The 20,156-nt window shown below is 55.9% G+C and overlaps 1 protein-coding gene across 1 annotated transcript in view; it reads right to left on the reverse strand.

Annotated features, from left to right (window-relative positions):
* ITPK1 (inositol-tetrakisphosphate 1-kinase) overlaps positions 1 to 15,431 on the reverse strand; it is a 172,551-nt gene extending 157,120 nt beyond the window's left edge. Inside the window, exon 1 of the mRNA XM_023628307.2 lies at positions 15,131 to 15,431. Coding sequence (XP_023484075.1) covers positions 15,131 to 15,225 — 95 coding nt within the window. The 5' untranslated portion in view covers positions 15,226 to 15,431. The remainder of the gene's footprint in view (positions 1 to 15,130) is intronic.
* Positions 15,432 to 20,156: the final 4,725 nt, after the last annotated feature.

Here is a 20,156-nt window from a genome sequence, read left to right on the forward strand (position 1 = left end):
GCAAAAATCAAAATGCAACATATACAACAGTACAATGATTCCAACACTGCAACTGTTAGAAACAAAAAGGAAAGAGATGCGGCTGGGTGGGGGGTAGACGGATGACTTTATCTCTTCAAATTTTGCTTTCATGATGCTAAGTTGTCTTTACAGAGCACCAAAAATCCCAGGAAAAACAATGCCATCTTTTCATTTCCTTCAGCTGGGGCTCAGCGTGAGTGAGGGGCTGGCTGGCGGGGGTGGTGGGTGGGGGCTGGGAAGGGGGAGGACGCTGCTGGAAGCCACAGGAGACAACTGAGGAAGTCCAGACTTGGCTGCGCTGTGGAGAGGACCCCCAGCCCGCCACCCCAGCTGGCCAGAAGGGGAGGTATCAACCAAGATCAGTCCTTCCCAGTGTAAGGGACCACGCCAGGGGCCCCTTCCTCTGACCGGGTTTGAGATCAGAGATGACACTCTTCTGTAAAATTTATCTTCAGGCAGGAAAAAAAAATTTATTTTGGGAAGAGGGTAATTATAATCAGACCCCTCATGACGTGCTGGAAACCACCTCTGCCAATTCAGCCCTCATCTCCTCTGACCCCCGAAACCGCCCCACAATAGGGTACTGATGCCCCCATTTTACAGATGCGGAAAGGGAGGCGGCTCACCTTCCCAAGGTCAGTCATGCCCTGGGCGCTGGGGCTGAGTTCAGAAGCCAGCTGGTAGGCTCAGGCCCGCCGCACCTGTTGTGCACCTGTCAGTTTCCTTCCCAGACAGCACCTGCCCTGGGGGCTGCATGAATGCAGGGCAGGGGGTAGAGGGACCCTCACACCCCGAGGCCCCTCCCAGCCTTAGGTGGAGGGAGCTCACGCTGTACCATGCCCCCCCCCCCCAGTAGAGATGCTATGGACTGAATGTTTGAGTGCCCCCCTAAACTCACTTTGAAGCCCTAACCCCAGATATGACAGTATTGGGAGGTGGGGCCTCTGGGAGGTAATTAGGGTTAGATGAGGTCAAAAGGGCAGAGACCCCACAATGGGATTAATGCCCTCATACAATGAAAAGGCCAGAGTTCTCTCTCCTCACCATGTAGGGCCACGGAGACGGCGACGGTCTCTGAGCCAGGAAGTGGCCTCTCACCAGGAAGTGAAGCGGCCAGCACCTTGATCTTGGACTTCCAGGACTGAGAGAAAGAAATGCCTGTTGTCTAAGCCACCCAGTCCATGGTATGTGTTATAGCGGCTCGAGTGGGCTAAGGCAGAAGGTAAACCACAACCCTGGGGCAAGCCTAGAACCCCAAAAAGAGACGACAAGGGGTCTTTTTCAAGCCTGAGGTATACTAGACAGAAAAGTAAAGCTATATTGGGGCTGGCCCCATGGCCGAGTGGTTAAGTTCACACGTTCCGCTTTAGAGGCCAGGCGTTCACCAGTTCGGATCCTGGGCGTGGACCTACACACCACTCATCAGGCCATGCAGAGGCAGCATCTCACATAGCACAACCAGGACCTACAACTAGAATATACAGTTATGGAAAGGGGGCTTTAGGAAGAAGAAGAAAAAAAAAAAATTGGCAATAGATGTTAGTTCAGGTGCCAATCATTAAAAAAAGAGCTGTATTCACATATCATTGCCTAGACAATGAGGGTTCAAAGTCAGTGTAGGTACTGAATCATCCATAAGCTTTATTTTTTTTTTTTTTAAAGATTGGCACCTGAGCTCACCTGTTGCCAATCTTTTTTTTTTCTTCTTCTTCTTCTCCCCAAAGCCTCACAGTACATAGTCCTATATTCTAGTTGTGGGTCCTTCTAGTTGTGGCATGTGGGACACTGCCTCAGCGTGGTTTGATGAGCAGTGCCATGTCTGCGCCCAGGATCCGAACCAGCGAAACCCTGGGCCACTAAAGCAGAGAGCTCCAACTTAACCGCTCAGCCATGGGGCCGGCCCCATAAGCTTTATTAAATGAAAAAAAAGTGAAGCATAGGAAAGCATGGATAATAGGCCATCACTGGTGCAGAAACCAAAAAGGGAGTTGTGCATGCGTGTGTGTGCATGTGCATTTGTACACACTGGCGTGTCATACACATGGGCTTGTAGAGACACAGCATGTGTCTGTGAGAACAGGCAAGAATGTGGCACCACATCTGCCTCCGGGGATCCGGGTCGAGGGTGATGGACACTGCACTGGACGCTCTTTGGTTTGATGTAATTTTTGATCATGTACATTATTACTTTTTAAGAAGTTTTCAGTGGTCTTCACAAGCCAGATGTGAACCAAGACAGACTATGGAATTCCATGTAGACAGGTCACTGAACTTCTTGAGCTTGGTTTCGGTTTCCAGCACTATTTCTATCAGCTGATCAACTGAAAGGACCCCTCCTCGCAGCCTCGCCTCACGTAACAAAACTGACAACCTGACAGCGGGGTCCAAACAGCAGACCCACCGGCTGAACCAGAAGCACTGGGTCACAGATTGGCTCCCCAGGAACTCTGAGCTGAGGGCCCTCAAAAAGGGACTCGGATGGAGGCCACACAGCTAAACAGCAGAATGAGACCTGAGCTCCCTGAGACCTCACGCCACCTCATACAGCCCCAAAAGGCCCCAAGAAGCTACTTTGGGGCTGATAAAGGTCAGGCCAGCCCTGCTGTCCAAAGTGACCACAGCAAAGAGGAGAGCACCGCACAGCCCTCCCTTCCACTGCTTTCCTGCCAGCACTACCTCTGTCTAGCTGCCACCAAAGGCCACACCACTAAAATGAAACACTAGCCTAGGAGAATTCTGGAACACCCAAAGCAGAGGCATCGGGCAGGCAGGGCAGCCACCAGCCTCTCAAGGGTCCTCACTTCCCACTAGTCGCAGAAAGGAACCATGAAGGACCTAAACCCCTAATCAGGCCAACCGCCCGGAGCCTTCTCCCACCTTCAGCCCAGCCCCTCCAGGACTGGGGCCCTGAGGTGTGCAGGCCCGAGTGCGTGGCCACCAGCCACTCACCGTTCAAGTCCTCCCCCTTCCAGGTGGAACTACTCCTGGTGTGTCCTCCCCACAGCCCCCCAGGCCTGCTGGGACGTGGGAGGGCCAGGACAGGCGAGCTGAGCATCCTGAAGCAGCGCTCCCCTCCAGCTCGACAACCTCAATCCAACAGTTTACGGCTGCGAGACCCTCCAGGCTCCCAGTGAAAATACACCTTCCAATTGTTCCCCACGCTCAGGAAGGGGCCAAATGGCCACAGGCCGATGGTGTGTTTACATAACACGAGACCGCTTCCCCCAAAGGACAGTGTCAAAACATCAAAGTTCTGCACAGCACTGGGGGCAGGGACATCAGCCTTCACCCCGGATGCCGGGCGGCCCAAGGCCCTGGAAGACCTCATCCCTGAAGGCAGGATTACACAAGCCCTTCTCCAGGATGCCCACAGCCCAGGACACTCAGCATCTGCCTGTGTCTGACCCGCTGTGGACCATGCCAGGCTCAGGTTTATCTGAGAAAGATGGAGCCAGGGGCCCTGCCTTCAGCTCTAACTTGTGGGCATACTCTTCACTCCCCTCTTGGGAACAGGGCCCAGGCCCTGGAGCCTGTGTACACACCCTCAGGCTGGCAGAAGGCAACCCACCCTCACCCCAACCAGCCACGGAGCCCAGAGCCAGCGAGCACCTCCACCTCCCCCTGGCTACCCAACGGCCATCCCACTGTCTTCAGGGAACAGTTCCCAGCTTCTTGCGCAGGGTGCCCCTCCAGGCACGAGGCCGATTCTTAACAAGGAGGAAATCAGGCCCAGAGAGGGGCCAAAATGCACCCAGGTCACCCATCCCATAAGAGGGAGGTCAGGGTTCAAACCCTACCACTGACTAAAACACACACTGTCCTGGGACACCACGTGGAATCCAGCCCTACCTATGGGGCTTCTGAAACCACGTTCCTCCGCTTGCCCATCTTCCTCCCAGATGGGAGAGATGCTCAAACGCAAGCTCCTGGCAAACAGCTCCATCAGCCTCTAACAGCCCCGACTGCAAACACGAATTAGAGAGTTCCCATTTACTGAGCGCTTACCAAAGGCCAGGCTCTGTGTAAGGACTCAAGCTGCCCGGTGCACCCAAGCTGCGAGACTGTGCCGCTGCAGGCTGGTATTAAAATGCCACTTCAGGTGCAGAAACTAAAGGCTCAGAGAGGTTAAGTCACTGGACCCAAAGTCACACAGCCAGATTGCAGCATGGCTGCCTCCAAGTTTCTGCTCCTGACCTCGAAGCTCTTTCACAAGCACTGCCCCCCTTCTGAGGCTGAGGGTCTGCCCAGGTGAGAAGTTAGTAACGAAGAGGCACTGAGGACAGGTCGCTGGAGAAGGGCTCAGACAAAAGGAAAGCCATCCTCTTGTCCTCTGCCTTTGTCTACAAAGAAAATAACCTTCCTGGTCAAGGGCACGGGCTTTGGATTCACACAGACTGCTGTTCAAATCCCACTCCCAGGAGTGACCAGCTGTGAAACTCGGGGAAGGTCACTTACCCTCTCTGAGCCTCAGCTTCTGCATATGGACTGAGAGCCTTAAAGCACAGGGTCAAGCCCGTAGCGGGAACTCCAGAAACAGGAACGACTGTTACTTCCAGGACCGAACTGTCCTTACACCACTGAAAACAATGCCATGCAGGGACGACCTTACCATCTCAATCAAAGGCCGCTGTGCACGTGTGGAGGAGGGCACTGCCACCCTCCTCCAGGCCGGGACGGCCACATCAGCTCCCCCGAGGGAACAGGCACATTCCTCACCAGCAGGGGCACCTCCCAATTTACACCCAAAGGCCTCTGTGAGGCCCAGGGGCTCAGGCCTGGACCCTCTGCCCCAGAGCAGTGAGGAACTGAGCGCCCCACCTCCTTAGGTGCAGTGCACAGCTCGGCTGCCCCCGGGTCAGGGTGGGGGCCGGAGGGGACTCAGGGACTGACTCTGCAGGAAGAACTCCTTCCCGACAGGACCGCGACGCCCCTGCCCAGACCTGCCACAGAGAGGCAGGAACAGGCCTCTGATGGGATGGTCAGAATTCCTTTTCTTTCCAAGGATCCCATAATGAATGTTAGGAATTTAAGAATAAAATCTTAAAGAAAATACATTTTTATGTCATCAAGGCCAGGATCAAATCCAAACTACCTCCCCTACTAGCCCTACCACATGGGGCTGACTCCACATCTTCCTTCCGGGGCTTCGCTTCCCGTGCAGAGGAAATTCCACCTAGAGAGAAACCAGCAGTCTCCCAGCAGCGAACATTCCTCCTAATAGAGATGCCCACGAGCCCAGGATCCTGCACCCAGGGCTCACAAACACCCCCACGGTGCCAAGATATCCATCTTCTCCTCTCCAAGAGCCCCCAGCCCCCTGGGAGAACAGAATCCCCCCTCCAACCTGCACCCCCTGCTACCACCCTCCCCCCCGCAGGTCCCCAGCCCAGCACACTGCAGGAAGAGCCTTCTGTGGCCTCAGGCTGTCCCTGGGGCCGCAGGGGACTCCACAGGGCTCACTGCCAGGATTCCCAGAACCGAAGGGCACCCAGCATACAGCAGGCACTCACTAAACACATGTTGTGTGACAACAAGGCAGGCGGTGCTTTTTAAAAAGCAGATGGCTGGGCCCCCAAGACGTTCAAGGGGGAGGAGGCGGCCCGGGAACCTGCACTAGGACGGGCACCCCAGGGTGGGGACCTGCTGTTTCCTCACCTCCACACCCCAGCCCTCGACTACTGGATGGAAACAGAGTGAGGGAGAAACGAAAGCGAAACTCCCACTGGGGCATCCACTGTGCACCCACCTACCACCCTCGGCGCTCCCAGGAAGCAGTGAGCATTGTCCCGGTCACTGATGCTAGAGGACCCCCCTCCACCAGAAAAAGACCACCAGTGCCCTGGGCTGGGGGCTCCCACCTGAGAATGGATAAGGTCCCAGGCCCCAGCTTAGTCGGGTAGGAGGGCATGGGAGATGGCCTCCGGAGGGAAGGGGAAATCCTATCATTTGTTAAGCACCTGCCATGCTCACCAGCCCTTGAGGTAGGGGTACCAAGCCCAGTTCACAGATGGAAAAGCAGAGGCTCGGAATGGCCTGCCCGGTCATCTACAGCCAGTCGGGCAGGTCTTATGCTCCAAGTTCACTGCCACGTCATCACCCCTCTGAGCCCAACTGCACAGAGAGGATGCTTGGAAAAGAACGCCTGGATTTTCTTCTGAAACTGGTATCAAGCCAATGATGCCAGGATGTTACATGCAAGACGGAGACAAAGGACACCCGGCTGGGTGGAAACAGTGTGGTCTCAGGAGTCAACCACCATGAGGGTGAATTCCAGCTCTGCCACCCATGGCTGTGTGACCAGGCCAGGCACCTGGCCTCTCCCCGAACCTCAGTCTTCTCATCCAGCAAATGGAGACACGTCACTCATCCAGGAGGGGATATTTCCTATCTGCAATAGTGCCTGGCGCTGGTAGGGTCTCCCTATGCTCTGAAATCAGTGTGAGGCACTGACATAGGAAGGCACCAGGGGGAACGTCAACACGGCCCTTCTGAATGACAAGGGCCACCTGGATGAGCCCCAAGTCCTGGTTTCACGGCTGGGGCTCCAAGACCCGAACGTGCAGATGGCTGATGAAGAGCCAATGGTGTACAGAGTAAACCCCTGACCACCGGCGTCACACCTGGCCAGGCCAGTCTCCAGGAATGTCTCCTGCGCAAAATCTTGCTCCCGTCCAGCCTCAGGATCCACCCTGAAGTGACTCCAGCGCAAACCAGCAGCCAGAGGCAAGAGAGTTTATAAGGACTGCCCAACAGGTCAGCCAGCCCCCAGCAAGCGGGAAGCTGGGCGGCAGCCTGGTGCCCCTGCCCTGCCCACTCCTGTGTGCTCAGGCTCAAACGGGGCAGCGGGGCTGGGTGCCAGACAAGAGGCTCCCAGGGTATGCGCACCGGGGAACACGAGTCCCACCCAGGGGCTCCCAGAGTGACCAGCTGGGGAATCTTTACATCCCAGACACCCTCCCAGGAAACCCCTGACTCGAGAAGGCCCACGGTGGGCTGGCCCCGTGGCCGAGTGGTTAAGTTCTCGCGCTCTGCTGCAGGCGGCCCAGCGTCTCGTTGGTTCGAATCCTGGGCACAGACATGGCACTGCTCATCAAACCATGCTGAGGCAGCGTCCCACATGCCACAACTAGAAGGACCCACAACGAAGAATATACAACTATGTACCGGGGGGCTTTGGGGAGAAAAAGGAAAAAAAGAAAATCTTAAAAAAGAAAAGAAAAAAAGAAAAGGCCGATGGTAAGGAGACCACTGCAGCCTGTTTCATTTGGTGTTCCTCCTGCCTGGCCATTCGGGGGTGAGGCCTAGCAGCGCATCTGGGGAAAGACAGTTTCAGTTTACCAGAAGCAGCATCAGGGCACCTGCTGAAGGAGACTCCCAGAGCCCTTCCCTGGCGAAGCTTCCAGGCGAGGGGTGGACTCGAGGCTGTGTGTGACTCACTCACACCCCAGGTGGTTCTTGTGTTGGGCAAGTTCACTAGCCCGGGGGAAGGTGAATGACGGTTAAAGAGGACCAGCATCAGGTGGGGCTCCCATCCCACCCCCTGGGCACCTGCAGCCCAGCCAGAGCGGAGGGAAAGGTGAGGGCGCCTGGGGCTGGATCCTCACCAGCCCCCGCCACTACCTCCCAAGGCCCAGAATGCAGATTCCTGAATACAAAGGCCAGACTGCGCCAAACCAAAGGGAAGCTCTGGCCTACTGTCCTGGGCCCCAGCGCACAGCTGCCACCTCAGATGTAGGACGGTCCCAGGGCCACCCACCTGGCCCCCCATCACCGTGTCAGGGAACAAGGCTACAGGAGGACACCACGCTGCCCACCTTGACCCGATGCCTAAAGTGGAAACCGGCCTGCCCTTCCCTAGACAGCTGCCCTCGGTCCACATGGAACTCAGGGCTAGGACAGAGGCAGCCTGGGTGCCCCGCATCTAAGCAGCAGACACCGCCCACCCTGTGGGTCTTCAGCTTCTAGAGGAAAGGGCTCTCATTAAATGTCACCTCCTCAGACAGGCCTGACCACACAGTGCTAAAGTGGCTGCAGCCACCCCTGCCACAGCTCTCTCCCCTCTCTGCAGGCTTCCCGGCTTTAATTACACCTTGCAGCATTTTAAGTATATCTGTGTGCAGGTTTACCTTCATCTCATTACCATGCACCTAAGTGCACGAGGCCGGGGACCAGCACCAGCACAGGGCCGGCTGGGGTGGATGCTGGAGATTTGCTAAGGGAATAAAAGCCTGAAGGAATGAAGCCGATGAGCACCTCCCCGCCCCATCTCCCTCCACCCCTGGGGTTTCCTTCCTGGCCCAGAGCACTTGAGTCACAAGTGGCTTTGGCTGAGCCGCACGGACACAGAAAAGGCTTCCAAAACAGACCCGCCAGTTCCTTCACCCACCGGCAGCTCCTCTTTTGAGGTCCTACTGTGTGCATGGGGACGGGCACCGGGTCTCAGCAGTGAACCAACCTGCCAAAGTCTCTGCCTTTATAGAACCAGCTTTTCAGAGGAGAGACAGACAATGCTCAGGCCACCAGCAAGTCCAGAAAGAACGAGCCCAACACGGGGGTCACTAAGGGCTGAAGATTCTGAGAGAAAGGGGGAGAAACAGCGTCTCCCAGGAGCCATCGCAAATCCTCAGCCTGGCACCAGGCATGGGCCCACGAGGCCCAGCTGGGGAGGCACGAGCCACACGGCCAGCTGCTTTCTGAGGGCGGCTTGGAGCAGGCAAGACAAAGCACCAGGGGGATTCATCTGCCAGCCCACGGGAACAGCCTGGCTGCTCCAAAAGGCCCCTCGGTCACAGCTCCGGAGCCAGTGCTGTTGAAAGCAGGGGGAGGGGGTGAGCCCCCCCACAGCCCACCTTGTGACCCTGGACAAGCCGCCCCACCCCAGGCACGGGTTTCCCTCTGGGGACGCCGACACTCTCCCCAGAGCAAGGCCCCACACCCCCGGGCCGGCAGATGGAGAAGGCTGGGGGGCCTGATTCGCACCTGAAGGGGAAGGTGTTTAAGACGGTGGCTTTGCCAGGGAAGGAGCAGGTGCAGCTCCTGAAGCATGAAGTGCTTTCTCAAATGAACCTTTTTAAAAGGGAGGTACCAGAACATTCCCTCAAAAAGCTAGCTTACCAGCTGAATTCAAAACACGAGTTGGAACAGAAACCCTATTTACACCCAGCTGCTCAGGAATTGCATTCCTGACGCCCTTCGCTAAGCATTTACTGAATGCTCCAAACCTGCTAAATCATGTAGGAGAAACAGCCAGTGGGGGCAGGATTGTCCAATGGTTAGGGATGGAGGCGCCCAGCCTGCCACGCAGGTGAACTCAGCTCTGTCCAGGGCCTAAGGCATAGTCAGCCCCCGACAACGTGAATTCAGTCTCACTGTCTTAAGAGAAATGCAAATCAAAAGTACCATTTCACACCCATGTGTGTGGCCAAGATCAAAAACCATTTGTCCACGCACTGCAGAGGGTACGGGTGACAGGCCCTCCCATCGCTGTCATCTGTGAGCAGTGCCACGTCTTTGTGAGCAGTTTCAGAACTGCCATAAAAAAGTAAAATCTCTGTGCCCTTTGACCCCGCACTCACTCATCTGGCAATGGGGTAGGGCACTGACTGCCCTGTCTACACTGACAGAAGCCAACCACAGGGCAAGAAATACAGTCCCTCACTTTAAGAGCTGGACCCCACGGCCGTTAAAGAAATGAGGCAAATGATACGGAGCTGTCTCCAAATGAAGCAGTGATGCGCGACTTCTCCAAGACACGGTCCATACAGTGAGCCCAGGGCAGAACGGTGTGTATGGAGAGACCTGCACACGCGTGTGCCTGTGTTTGCACAGAACACCTACAGAGAGACTGCAACAGGCGTTGTCCCTGAGTGACTGGAACTCGGGAACAAGGAGGAAACTGACAGACTTTTCATTGGGTACTTTGAGTCCTCTCATTTTTTTTTTTAACATATGCATGTATTAAATATTGAGAAAGATAAAGGAAACAATAATTGTCAGCTAATATTATGATTGCTCATGGAGACTCTTAGCATTTTCAGGAAACCCAGCACAAACTCTTCTCAAATCTCCAAACTTACAAAAATCAAAGTATCATCTTGCATTAACATATTTTCTTGGGTTCCCCATCCTTAAAATAGGTGGACAGCATCCCTGCCTCCGGGGGGCTGTAAGATTCGGATGGCCGTGGGTTGAAAGAAGAACATGCGATGCTGGAGGTGGGCAGGCAGGGTAGGCCCCTCCTTAGCCGTGCTAGCTGGCTCCACAAACCCCACACCCCAGCAGGATGATCAGTTAGCACCCATCATGAACTTTAGGGTCACTTGCAAACTGCCCAAACCAAGAACACGAAATCCACAACTGCCAAAGATCCCGGCATGGAGAGGCCTCCACGGGCAGAAGGCCACTCCCCGACTCCCCCAGGACAGCAATGAAAAAATAACAGCAGCCACAACTGACAGAGGCCCAGGCACTTCACACGTCCGGCATATCGACTCCTTTAACGCACACACCAACCCTGAGCTAAGGATTGTTGTTATCCTCACTTTGCAGATGAGGAAACTGAGGCATGGAGGGGAGAAGTCACGTGCCCAGGGTCACAGGCGTAGTCTGCTGTGGAGCCAGGCCTGGTTCCCCGGCGGTCTCATTGACAGACAGCAGTGTCCAGGTGGACATCTTCTCCCACGCTAAGTCCAGTTTACTCCCTCGGAGGCGGGTGGAAGGTGTTTATTGGCAAGGCTGAGTTACGGATCGTCCTGGTGCGCTACAGCAAAGGAAACCTAAGTCGGTACCTCCTCCCACCCCCACACCCCCAAAATGGTGCCAAATCCAGACATTAAGACAGACAAAAAATACCCACCCACAGACGAGCATGACTTAAGCCTGGAAAAGACCCTCCTCCTCCCACTAAGAAGCTCCCAAAAGAATCCCAGCCCAGAAGGCTAAGCCAGCCCAGCAGAAAGCAACCTTTGAGATGCGTTCTTTTAAAGGAAGGAATGTAGGCCCTCAGGGGAAGGGACAGCCTGGAGGAGGTGACAGCACCCCAGATCCCTGGCATGCCTCCCAGGCCAGGTTACTGTCAACACCACACTCCCAGCTCCACCCTGCTGCCCCCCAACCTCCTGCCTGACACAGGCCCAGACTCCAGAAGGTGTCCAGTAAACATGAGCCGCAATGGACCCTGGGCCTAGCTCCTCCTGGAGGCACAGTACAAAAGGTCCCCAGCGGTAGTCTGCAATGATAACACGGTCTGAGATTGCTCCATAAACACATTTCCTGCAGGCCTCGTCAGCCCCTCCGGCCTCCAGTTTCTCAAGCACAAGAACCTCACAAACATTCTTCTGCTTCTGGAAGCCCAGTCCTAACCTAGACAAAGAAGAGACACCTAACGAGGAAGCCATGTCCTCCGATGGAGAAGCCTTGAGACTGGGCTCAGGGAAGCCCAACTGACTATGCAAGGCCCTTATACTCCCAAAGCTTCAGTTTCCCCATCCCTCCATCCCTGGACTGCTGAGAGGATTAAGTGAGATGAGGAAACTCATCTCACTGAAGGACTGAATTGAAAAGTCAGCTAATATTACAGTCAAGATGGACAGGGCGAGGTGAAGTTCATGCACTCCGCTTCAGCAGCCTGGGGTTCACAGGTTCAGATCCTGGACACAGACCTACACACCACTCATCAAGCCATGCTGTGGTGGCATCCTACATACAAAATACAGGAAGATTGGCACAGATGTTAGATCAGGGACAATCTTCCTCACCAAAAAAAAAAAAAAAAGAAGAAGACTGACAGAAGTTCACCCACATTTTATACCAAAACACTTCAGGAAGTCATGTGCCTTGTCCCTACCTCCTGCAACACAGGTTCGGAGGCAGGAAAGAGAAGAGAGGGAAGGTGAGGAGCTGGAAGACTGACACAGAAAAAGCAAACAAAGGGATCCGGGGTCAGCCAGCATTTCCAAACGGGGTACTGCGGAGAACCAGGAAAATTACAAATTAAAATCACCTAGCATTTCCAACTAACAGCTTTATTTCTTTGCTCTGCCTCTGAAGTCCCTTGTGGGCATGGTGAAAAAGCCAGAGAGAGGGTGTGAGGGAGCTGCAAGGCTGCTCCAGGGCTGGAGAAGGGGAAGGAAGGTGGGAGGGGTAAGAGGGAACACAGCCAGTGCACGTCCCCATGGAGAGGGGAAGAAACAGAGAGTGACAGGAACAAACGGGCCCCCTGACAAACAAGCTGATCAAAGGCCCATCTGTTGACCGGTCCAAGGGCCCGTCCATCAAGGTGCAGCAAGGGTTCTGAAGGGCTGGCCCCTAAGCCTACGTAAGGTATGCAGGCAGGACCGGGCTCCAACCCCTGCTGCTGTCACCAGTGTGCGATGCCCCCTCGGAAAACATGCACTATGCCTGCTGAGGGCACGACTCAGCCACGCAAGGAGAAGTGTCTGCGGGACAAAAGGGCGGCAGCCGGACCCCTGTGAAGATGATGAGGGGACCCCGCCTTACTGTTGGAGATGCCCAAGGAGAAAGCACTGCTTTCTGCGTGGGTCTCAAGGTCGCCTGGTCCAGCCTATTCTAGATGTTAAACAAAAGGCACAAAAGTATCGAAGCCGCGCCATCACGTGCCTGTTTCCCCATCGGTAAAACAAAGGGGCTGGAAGAGGGGATCGTCCACATCCCTTCCTGCCTTAGGATTTTTTACAAGGCCTGACATTCGACTAAACAAGTCCTCGCGATCTCCTCAGGTCATCCTCTCTGGCACTGACGCTGTCCCAAACATTTGGAGCAGGTCATTTTCAAATATCTCTGGACTTTTTCATTACGGAATTTACAGACAATCCACCATCCGTCAAAACAGGAGCGTTGCACGCCCCCACTGCGAACGTCCAAACCACAACACTGTTCATCCACATCAGCTCCTGGGCCACAAAAACCACACCAGCATGCACACCAAACACAGCAACAGCACTGGGCTCTGGCCGCCCTCTCCAGGGTTGGGAGCATGCTGAGCCCTCTATGGAAACGTGGCCACCAGGGGGCACTGCCCCGAAGTCACACAGGAGAGAAGAAACAGAAAAACTCTTTTTGGTATTTTCTTTTCCTTCTTAAGCTTAAGTGACAAAATATCTAAAGCTTCCCAAATGAAAACACAAAGTGGACATCCCGAGGTTCTAGAAGAACCCGGATGCATTCTGTCTTCTCTTTGAAGCCAATATTTTGGCCAGAAGAAGGCAACTAGACTTTGAATGCAACAACCCTTTTAGAGAAATTAATCCTCCGTGCCCGATTTCCCCCTGAATGGATGACATCATAGCTTGCCCTGAACCCACCCCTCAGCTTAAAAGCAGAGGGGGTCCACGAGGAGGGAACGCCAATCGGTAAGTCCAGCATGAGGACTAGCCGCAAGTCTCGGCTGGAACGGTTTTGCAAGAGGCTCCTAATTACTGAGCAAAACATACCAACTAGATGACAAGTCTCATGCTTTCGCTGCAGACACTGGATGACACAAATACAGACAGACCTCAGTAAAAAGGGTGCGAGGTATTAACTGGGATTTCCCAAGTCTCAGGTGACTGCAGGGGCGCCGAACACTAGAACCAGACTTCACAAACCTGTCAAAGGGGCTTCTCCACATTTCTTCCATGTCTAGGGCACCTTTTCCACAAGTGTGTGTATCTGCGGTGGAACGTTCAAGTGCCCCTTTTTAATGTTCCCAAAGTCCTCAGACCCATTTTCAGAGCTCTGGCTGCAAGCTCCTCCCAATTTCCTTGTGAATTCCCAGGCTGCTGGCATGCCCTGCAGACCATGAAAAGCTTGCTTTCTCATGGGCCAGTCGGCCTGAGAGAAGGCAGCCAACTCCATCCTCAGACCAAGGGATGCAAATCCAGAAGACGCTGTATACAAGGTGCGCCCCTCTGGCTGCCGAGAGGAGTGCCCACAGGGCTTGCCAGGGCCAAAGGAACAGCAGGCCCTTGGGACAGACACGAGGGGCACAGAGGCGTTGCCAGCCAAGCCGTGCAAGCCAGCACAGACCAGCCACTTGCTCCACACAACAGGAGATAAGGAAAGCCAATTGTTCAATTATGCAAGATGTTTGGGGACCCAACAGGGACAAAAAGGCAAGTGGGGCCGCTTTTCAAGAATCAAATCTACCAAGTGGAGACACTGCATAATAAAAGGTTTCCACCTAGAGTTTGCAAGAGGCTTGGGGAGCCGGATTCTCTTGGGCTTTCGCTGAGAACAGGATTTAGCGAACAGCTTCTCAGAGGCAAAGCCACAGCTGCGGTGCGAGGTGAGGCATACCTGACCCAAGACTCGAGGCTTCTGTAACGGATTAAGAATGCAATCTTATTAAAACACCCGGAGTCGCCACCAGTGAGCACCAGCGTGGGGGTGGGGGTGGGGTTGGGGGGCCGCCAGATAGAGGAAGGCCATTCTACACCGCCCGCATCCACCCAGCACCTCCTCTGCACCAGCCACTCCCCAGCTGTGGGACCCCAGGCGAGGTACCCCACCTCTCTGCGGATGGATCCCCCTTCTCAGACACGTGGCCCAGATTCACCCCCCCCCACCGCCAATTCTCAAGGCTAGTGGGAGGTTCTAATGAGACAGCAAATCACCACATACATGCCAAGTATTACTACTCGCTTCAAACAGGGTTAACCCAGTGACACGCAATGACAGCTTCAAAAGATGCACACGCCGGGCGCGTAGTAGGTGCTCCACGGACACTGGTGCCTTTCTCCATGAAGGGAAGGGGACGAAGCAAGAAAAATACTCCAGCCCCAAAGTAACCTCCAGCCCCAGGCAGACAGCGTGGATCCCCCGATCTCCCAGGTCCCTCTGCCCCCTTCGGCAGCCTTCCCACCGCGCCCTGGGCGGCTGGAGGCTTCCCCAGAGCCCGGTGCACCTGAGAGCCCTGCTCCGTGCCACCCGGCGCGTGCCGGCCACCGCTTCCCCGAACACAGCCGGCGGCCCCCCACGGCCCCCCGGCTCCTCGGACTCGCTGTCCCGCGCCCCGCTCCTTCCCGTTTTGCTCGAACCTCGCAAAACAGCCGCTGAGGCTAACCGGGCTCGGGCCGGGGTCCCCGGGCGCCGGGGCGCCGTCCCTCCTTACCTGCACAGCTCGGCGAAGGCCTGGAAATTCAGCTTCTTGATCTTCTTCTCGCTCAGCCAGTAGCCAACTCTCTTCCCTTTCAGAAAGGTCTGCATCTTCCTCCTCGGCCGGGGGAGCTGGGCTCCGGAGGAAATCGCCCACAGGCCGAGGCTGGCGGCCGGGGCGCGCCGCGGGCGTGCGGCACCTCCTCCCGGCGGCGGGGACGCGGAGCGGGCGCGGGGCGCGCAGTCCTGCCGGGAGGGGCGGGCCGGGGCGGGGCGGCGCCGGGGGGGAGCGGCGCTCAGCGCGACCCGCCACTGGCTGCGCCGCCGCCCCGCCCCGCCCGCCGCGCGCGGGGCTCCCCGGAGCGCGAGGTCGCGAGCGCCGGGCCGGGCCGGGCCGGGCGGCGGGGAGGAGGCGGCTCGGCCTCGCCGGCGCCGCCCGGCGCTCGGGGCCCCGCAGCACGCCCTCCGGCGGCGGCGGCGGCGGCGGCGGCGGGTCGGTTCCGCGCTCGGGCTGCGCGCCGCCCCTCCCTCCCGCTCGCCCGCGGGCCCGCCCTCCGAGCCGGGCGCGTGCCCTTCCCCGCGCGCTCGGTCCCCGGCGGGGCGCACGCGGCCGCCGTCCTCGCCCGCCGCCGCCGCCGCCGCCGCCGCCTGCTCCCGGTGCGGGTCCCCGCGCGCGGCCCGGCCCGGCCGCTGGAGCCGCGGGACCCCGGCGGGGCGGAGGAAGCGCGGCCGCGCCGGCCGCCAGGGGGCAGCGCCGCCCGCCGCCCCTTAAAGGCGCCGCGCCTTCCCCGCCTGCCGAGCGGGTGCTTGCTTGCGTCGGCGCTCAGGCTGGGGAGCGTGGGGACGGAGGGCGCGGGCCTGGGTTTTAGGGCGGCCCTTGCAAGTGGTTTTACTTTCGAACGGGGCGAGAGGAGGCGTGCTGTGGGCATTTTCTGGCTGTCCTTGGCGAGCGATGGAGCCACTGAGTTTCATTCATCAAAAGCGTCTCCGTACCCCCAGCAGTATTCAGGCCCCCCCTCCCCATATAATTCATTGGAACTGCAGCGGGGAGCGGAATACAGACGTTCCATGAGATCATCTTTCTTCCCTCGAGGAGACAGACACAGCCCAGGATGTGGGCCCCTGGGTGGGGCCTTGAACACCCAAGGGCCTTCTCAGGCTTGGGACGTTGACCACCAGCTCACACTCTGGGTCCTCTTCAACCCGGGGGGGAAATGGGAGGGACTAGAAGCGTCAAAGGTGAGGGTGGAACACTCCCTGGAGACCCTTTCCTTTGGAGGTGATGTTGGCGTCCCGCTCAGCGCCCTTGGTTCGCTGAAGCCGCCCTGCCCTGCCCAAGCCCTGCGGGGCAATAGGGGAGCGTCCTGCCTTCCAAGAGCTCCAGGACATCTGTCCCCGGGCCCAGACGGGAAAAATGAGTGGGGGGGGGCTCAAAGTTTCAGGGGGGAATTTAAGCTGACACTGGAAAATAACGAGGATTCTAACGGGCCTGAGAAGGGGCAATAGCTCGGATTGAAGCAGGGAGACAGGAAAACCAAGTTGTTCGGAGTGACACTCTCCTTGACCAAACTTGAGCTCATTCTTCCAGGCCCAGCCCTAGGGGCCTGCCTTCTTCCCCTAATTACGGCATCCCCCCAGCCTTCTTCCTTCTGGTCTTCCAAGTTGCAACTAGGTGAGGATTGTCCAGGAGTGATGGCAGATGTCTGCTCTCTCATCTAGACCCCACCCTTGCTGTGTGACCTTGCAGGCCACTTAGCCTCTCTGAGCCTCAGGTCCTCCATCTTACCTCATGAGGTAAGCCCTGCCTCAGGAGATCACCTCAAACTGCAAAAGAGCAGTGGCTAGGAAGTCTAAAATGTATGGTGTTATGGGGGTGTGGGAGGGGCGGGGAAAGGAGGAGAGTAGAGACATCGCTCATCATAATGGGAAAAATGGTCTTTGGCTTCAGAAAGGCCTGGCTTGGGAGTCCTGGTCCAGCTCCTCCCAGCTTAGGCAAGTCCCTTAAGTTCTGTCTCAGAGCTCCAGGCAGAAGAGTGATGCTTGCCTTACAGGACCGTGCTGAGGACTAGGGCAGGATGATAGACTGGTCCTCAGCAGGCCATCAGAAATGAGGCTTGTTACTGTCTCATCCAAGGACCCTTCATTTGAGGCCAGTTAAGTCCCCACCCCGCCCCACTCGGGGGCTTCAGGAGTGGGACCCCTGCCCAGGGTAGAGCAGAATCCTCCCCATGCACTGGTGGGACCAGGGACCCACTCACACTTCTCTGGAACCCTAGCTGCGTCCTGGCCTCAAGCCTCCTCTCCATTGGGAATAGGAAACTCTACATTTTTATCTGTTTTACGATCTTGGTCATCACACAGGGAGCTCCAGGGCCAGAACCACCCTTAAGAGCTGCCCCACCTTGACCAAGGGAGCCTGACTTTTTGCCTACCCCACCCTGGCCCAATTGACCAGTCTTTGGATATGGGCTGACCCCAGGGAGGGGCATGACCTTTGGTCAAATATTTCTCAGATTCGCTACTTCCTCCATTTCTTTCAAAGTCAGAAGCCCATCAACCCTTCCCGGCTTGTCTGTCCTCTCTAGTCCCAGCTAGTCTGTCCTCCACTCTTCAGCCAGAACGTCTTCAGAATGCACATCCAATGGATCCAACTTAATTAGCTTCCCACTGTATTTGGGACAAAGCCAAAACTCCTTGACACGGCCAAGGCCTCTTAGCCGCGTCTCTGCCACGTTCCCCTCACCCTGCCCCCCCCATCCTGGCGTCCTGTGGTCCCTGCTGTCCCTGGGGCCTTTAGACATGCAGTCCCATTTTTGTTATCTGGAATGTTTCTCCCTCTCTTTGCTAATTAACCCACCCACCAGCTCTCGGCTGGTGGTCCTCTCCTGGCATCTCAGCCATCTAGCTCCCCGCACCTGGTAATCAGGCTTGGACTCTTACCTGGGCTGAGTCCTTGACTAATGTGGGTCCCACCGCTAGACTGTGAGCCCCTGGAGGCCAGGGGCTGTCCTCTGCTCAGCACTGCATCCCGTAGCACAGTAGGAGAAGACGCTGGCTGAGGCTGGACTCTGGCTGGATTCAGGTGAAGGCAAACCGCCTGTCGCAGTGCCCTGCCTGCAGAAGTGCTCAGTAAAAGGGACTCAATAAACGAGTGTCAGGTAAGTCCCCCCAGTGGTCCCTGACCTCTCTGAGGTGAGAGGGGCAAACGTGGGGAACTCCAGAACGGGAACTTGGAGACATCCATATTCCCTCTGGGAGGCGGGTGGACCATTAGGGCGTTCAGTGGGCTTTTGCGCATCCATGGCCTGGGGCCATCAGGGAGAGGATTCCAGAGTGGGAAGAGGAACTGCAGTATGGGGAGGTAGGGCACTGCCAAGGGGCGGAAGTAAGCCACCTGGGAAGCCCACCTAACCCCTTAGCCCCCATCCTCTCCTGAGGGAGACGGACTCTTGGGAGGTGGTGCAGAATGTAGCCATTGAGAATTCAGACCTAGGATTCAGGCTGATGAACTTGAACTCTAGCTGTGTGACCTTGGGCAAGCTTCTCAACCTCTCTGAGCCTTATGTGCCTCATCTGAGAACCATAAGATGGTGTCCATTTACAGGACACTGGTTAAGTAAACCCATTCTGCAACAGTTTGGCAGAGAAATTAAATGTGCTAGTTCAAGAGGCAGCCAGACTGGCATGACCATTTACTATCTGTGTGATGTGGGCAAGGTAATAAATCTGTCTCAACCTCAGTTTTATAATCTGTTAAATGGGGGTGATTGGGACCTGCCCGGTGGCGCAGCGGTTAAGTTCACATGTTCCACTTTGGCGGCCTGTGGTTTGCTGGTTCGGATCCCGGGTGCAGACATGGCACTGCTTGGCACGCCATGCTGTGGCAGGCGTCCCACATATAAAGCAGAGGAAGATGCACACAGATGTTAGCTCAGGACCAGTCTTCCTCAGCAAAAAAAGGAAGATTGGCAGCAGATGTTAGCTCAGGGCTAATCTTCCTCAAAAAAAATAAAATAAAATAAATAAATGGGGGTGATTAGCAAACCCAGCTGATGAGCTTGTTGAGAAGTTTACATGAGTCTAAATTCGTAAAGCTGAGTTCGTAAAGGACTATGTCAAACATGCCTTAGGAGCGTCAGCCACCACCGTGCTGTCATTGCATCTTCCACACAGTGGACCCCTGCAGCCATTTAAACAATCAAATAAGATAATATCTGTCCATTCATCCATTCAATAAATATTTATTAAGCACCTACTATGTGCCAGGCACTATTCTAGGCACTAGGGATACGGCAATGATGAAAACAGAGCAAAAGTGGGAAGTAGATGGACCCCCACTGCCTGTCCTTGAGGAGCTTATGTTCTCACGGGGCAGACAGCGAATATACTAAGTAAGTAAATAAATTATATAGTATATTGGTAAGTGACACATGCTACTAAAAGAATAATAAAGCATAGTAGGGGGACAGGAAGTGGTGGGTGGCAATCTTAATCAAGTGGTCAGGGTAAATCCCACTGGAAGGTGACATTTGAGCAAAAATGTGACAAAGGTGAATAGGTGAGTCGTGCAGGTATCTGGGGTCAGAGCTCTCAGGCAGAGGAGCAGCAAATGCCCTAAGACAGGCTTGGGCCTGGTGTTGACAAGGGATAGTCAGGAGGCCAGACTGGCTGGAGCAGAAGGAGCAGAGGAGGGCGTAGGAGGAGGTGAGCCAGAGAGGGAATGGCCAGATCACGTGGAACTCGTGGGCCGCGGCAAGGACGTTGCCTTTTACTCTAAGGGACACAGAATTCCTTGGAGGAGTATAGAACCTCGTCTAGCTTTACCAGGATCACACTGCTGCTGTGCGGAGGAGAGACTGGGCGGGGAGCAAGGCTGGAGGAGAGAGACCAGTCAGGATTCTGTTGTGATAATCTCGCTAGGGAATGACGGTGGCTCAGACCAGGAGCAGTGACGGTGATGAGAAGTGGTCAGCTTCTGGGTACAGCTTGAAGGGAGAGCCCATGGGATTTGCTGGTGGGTGGGGTATGGGGTTTGAGAGCAA

This window comes from Equus caballus, chromosome 24, assembly GCF_041296265.1.
Source record: "Equus caballus isolate H_3958 breed thoroughbred chromosome 24, TB-T2T, whole genome shotgun sequence".
NCBI lineage: Eukaryota > Metazoa > Chordata > Mammalia > Perissodactyla > Equidae > Equus > Equus caballus.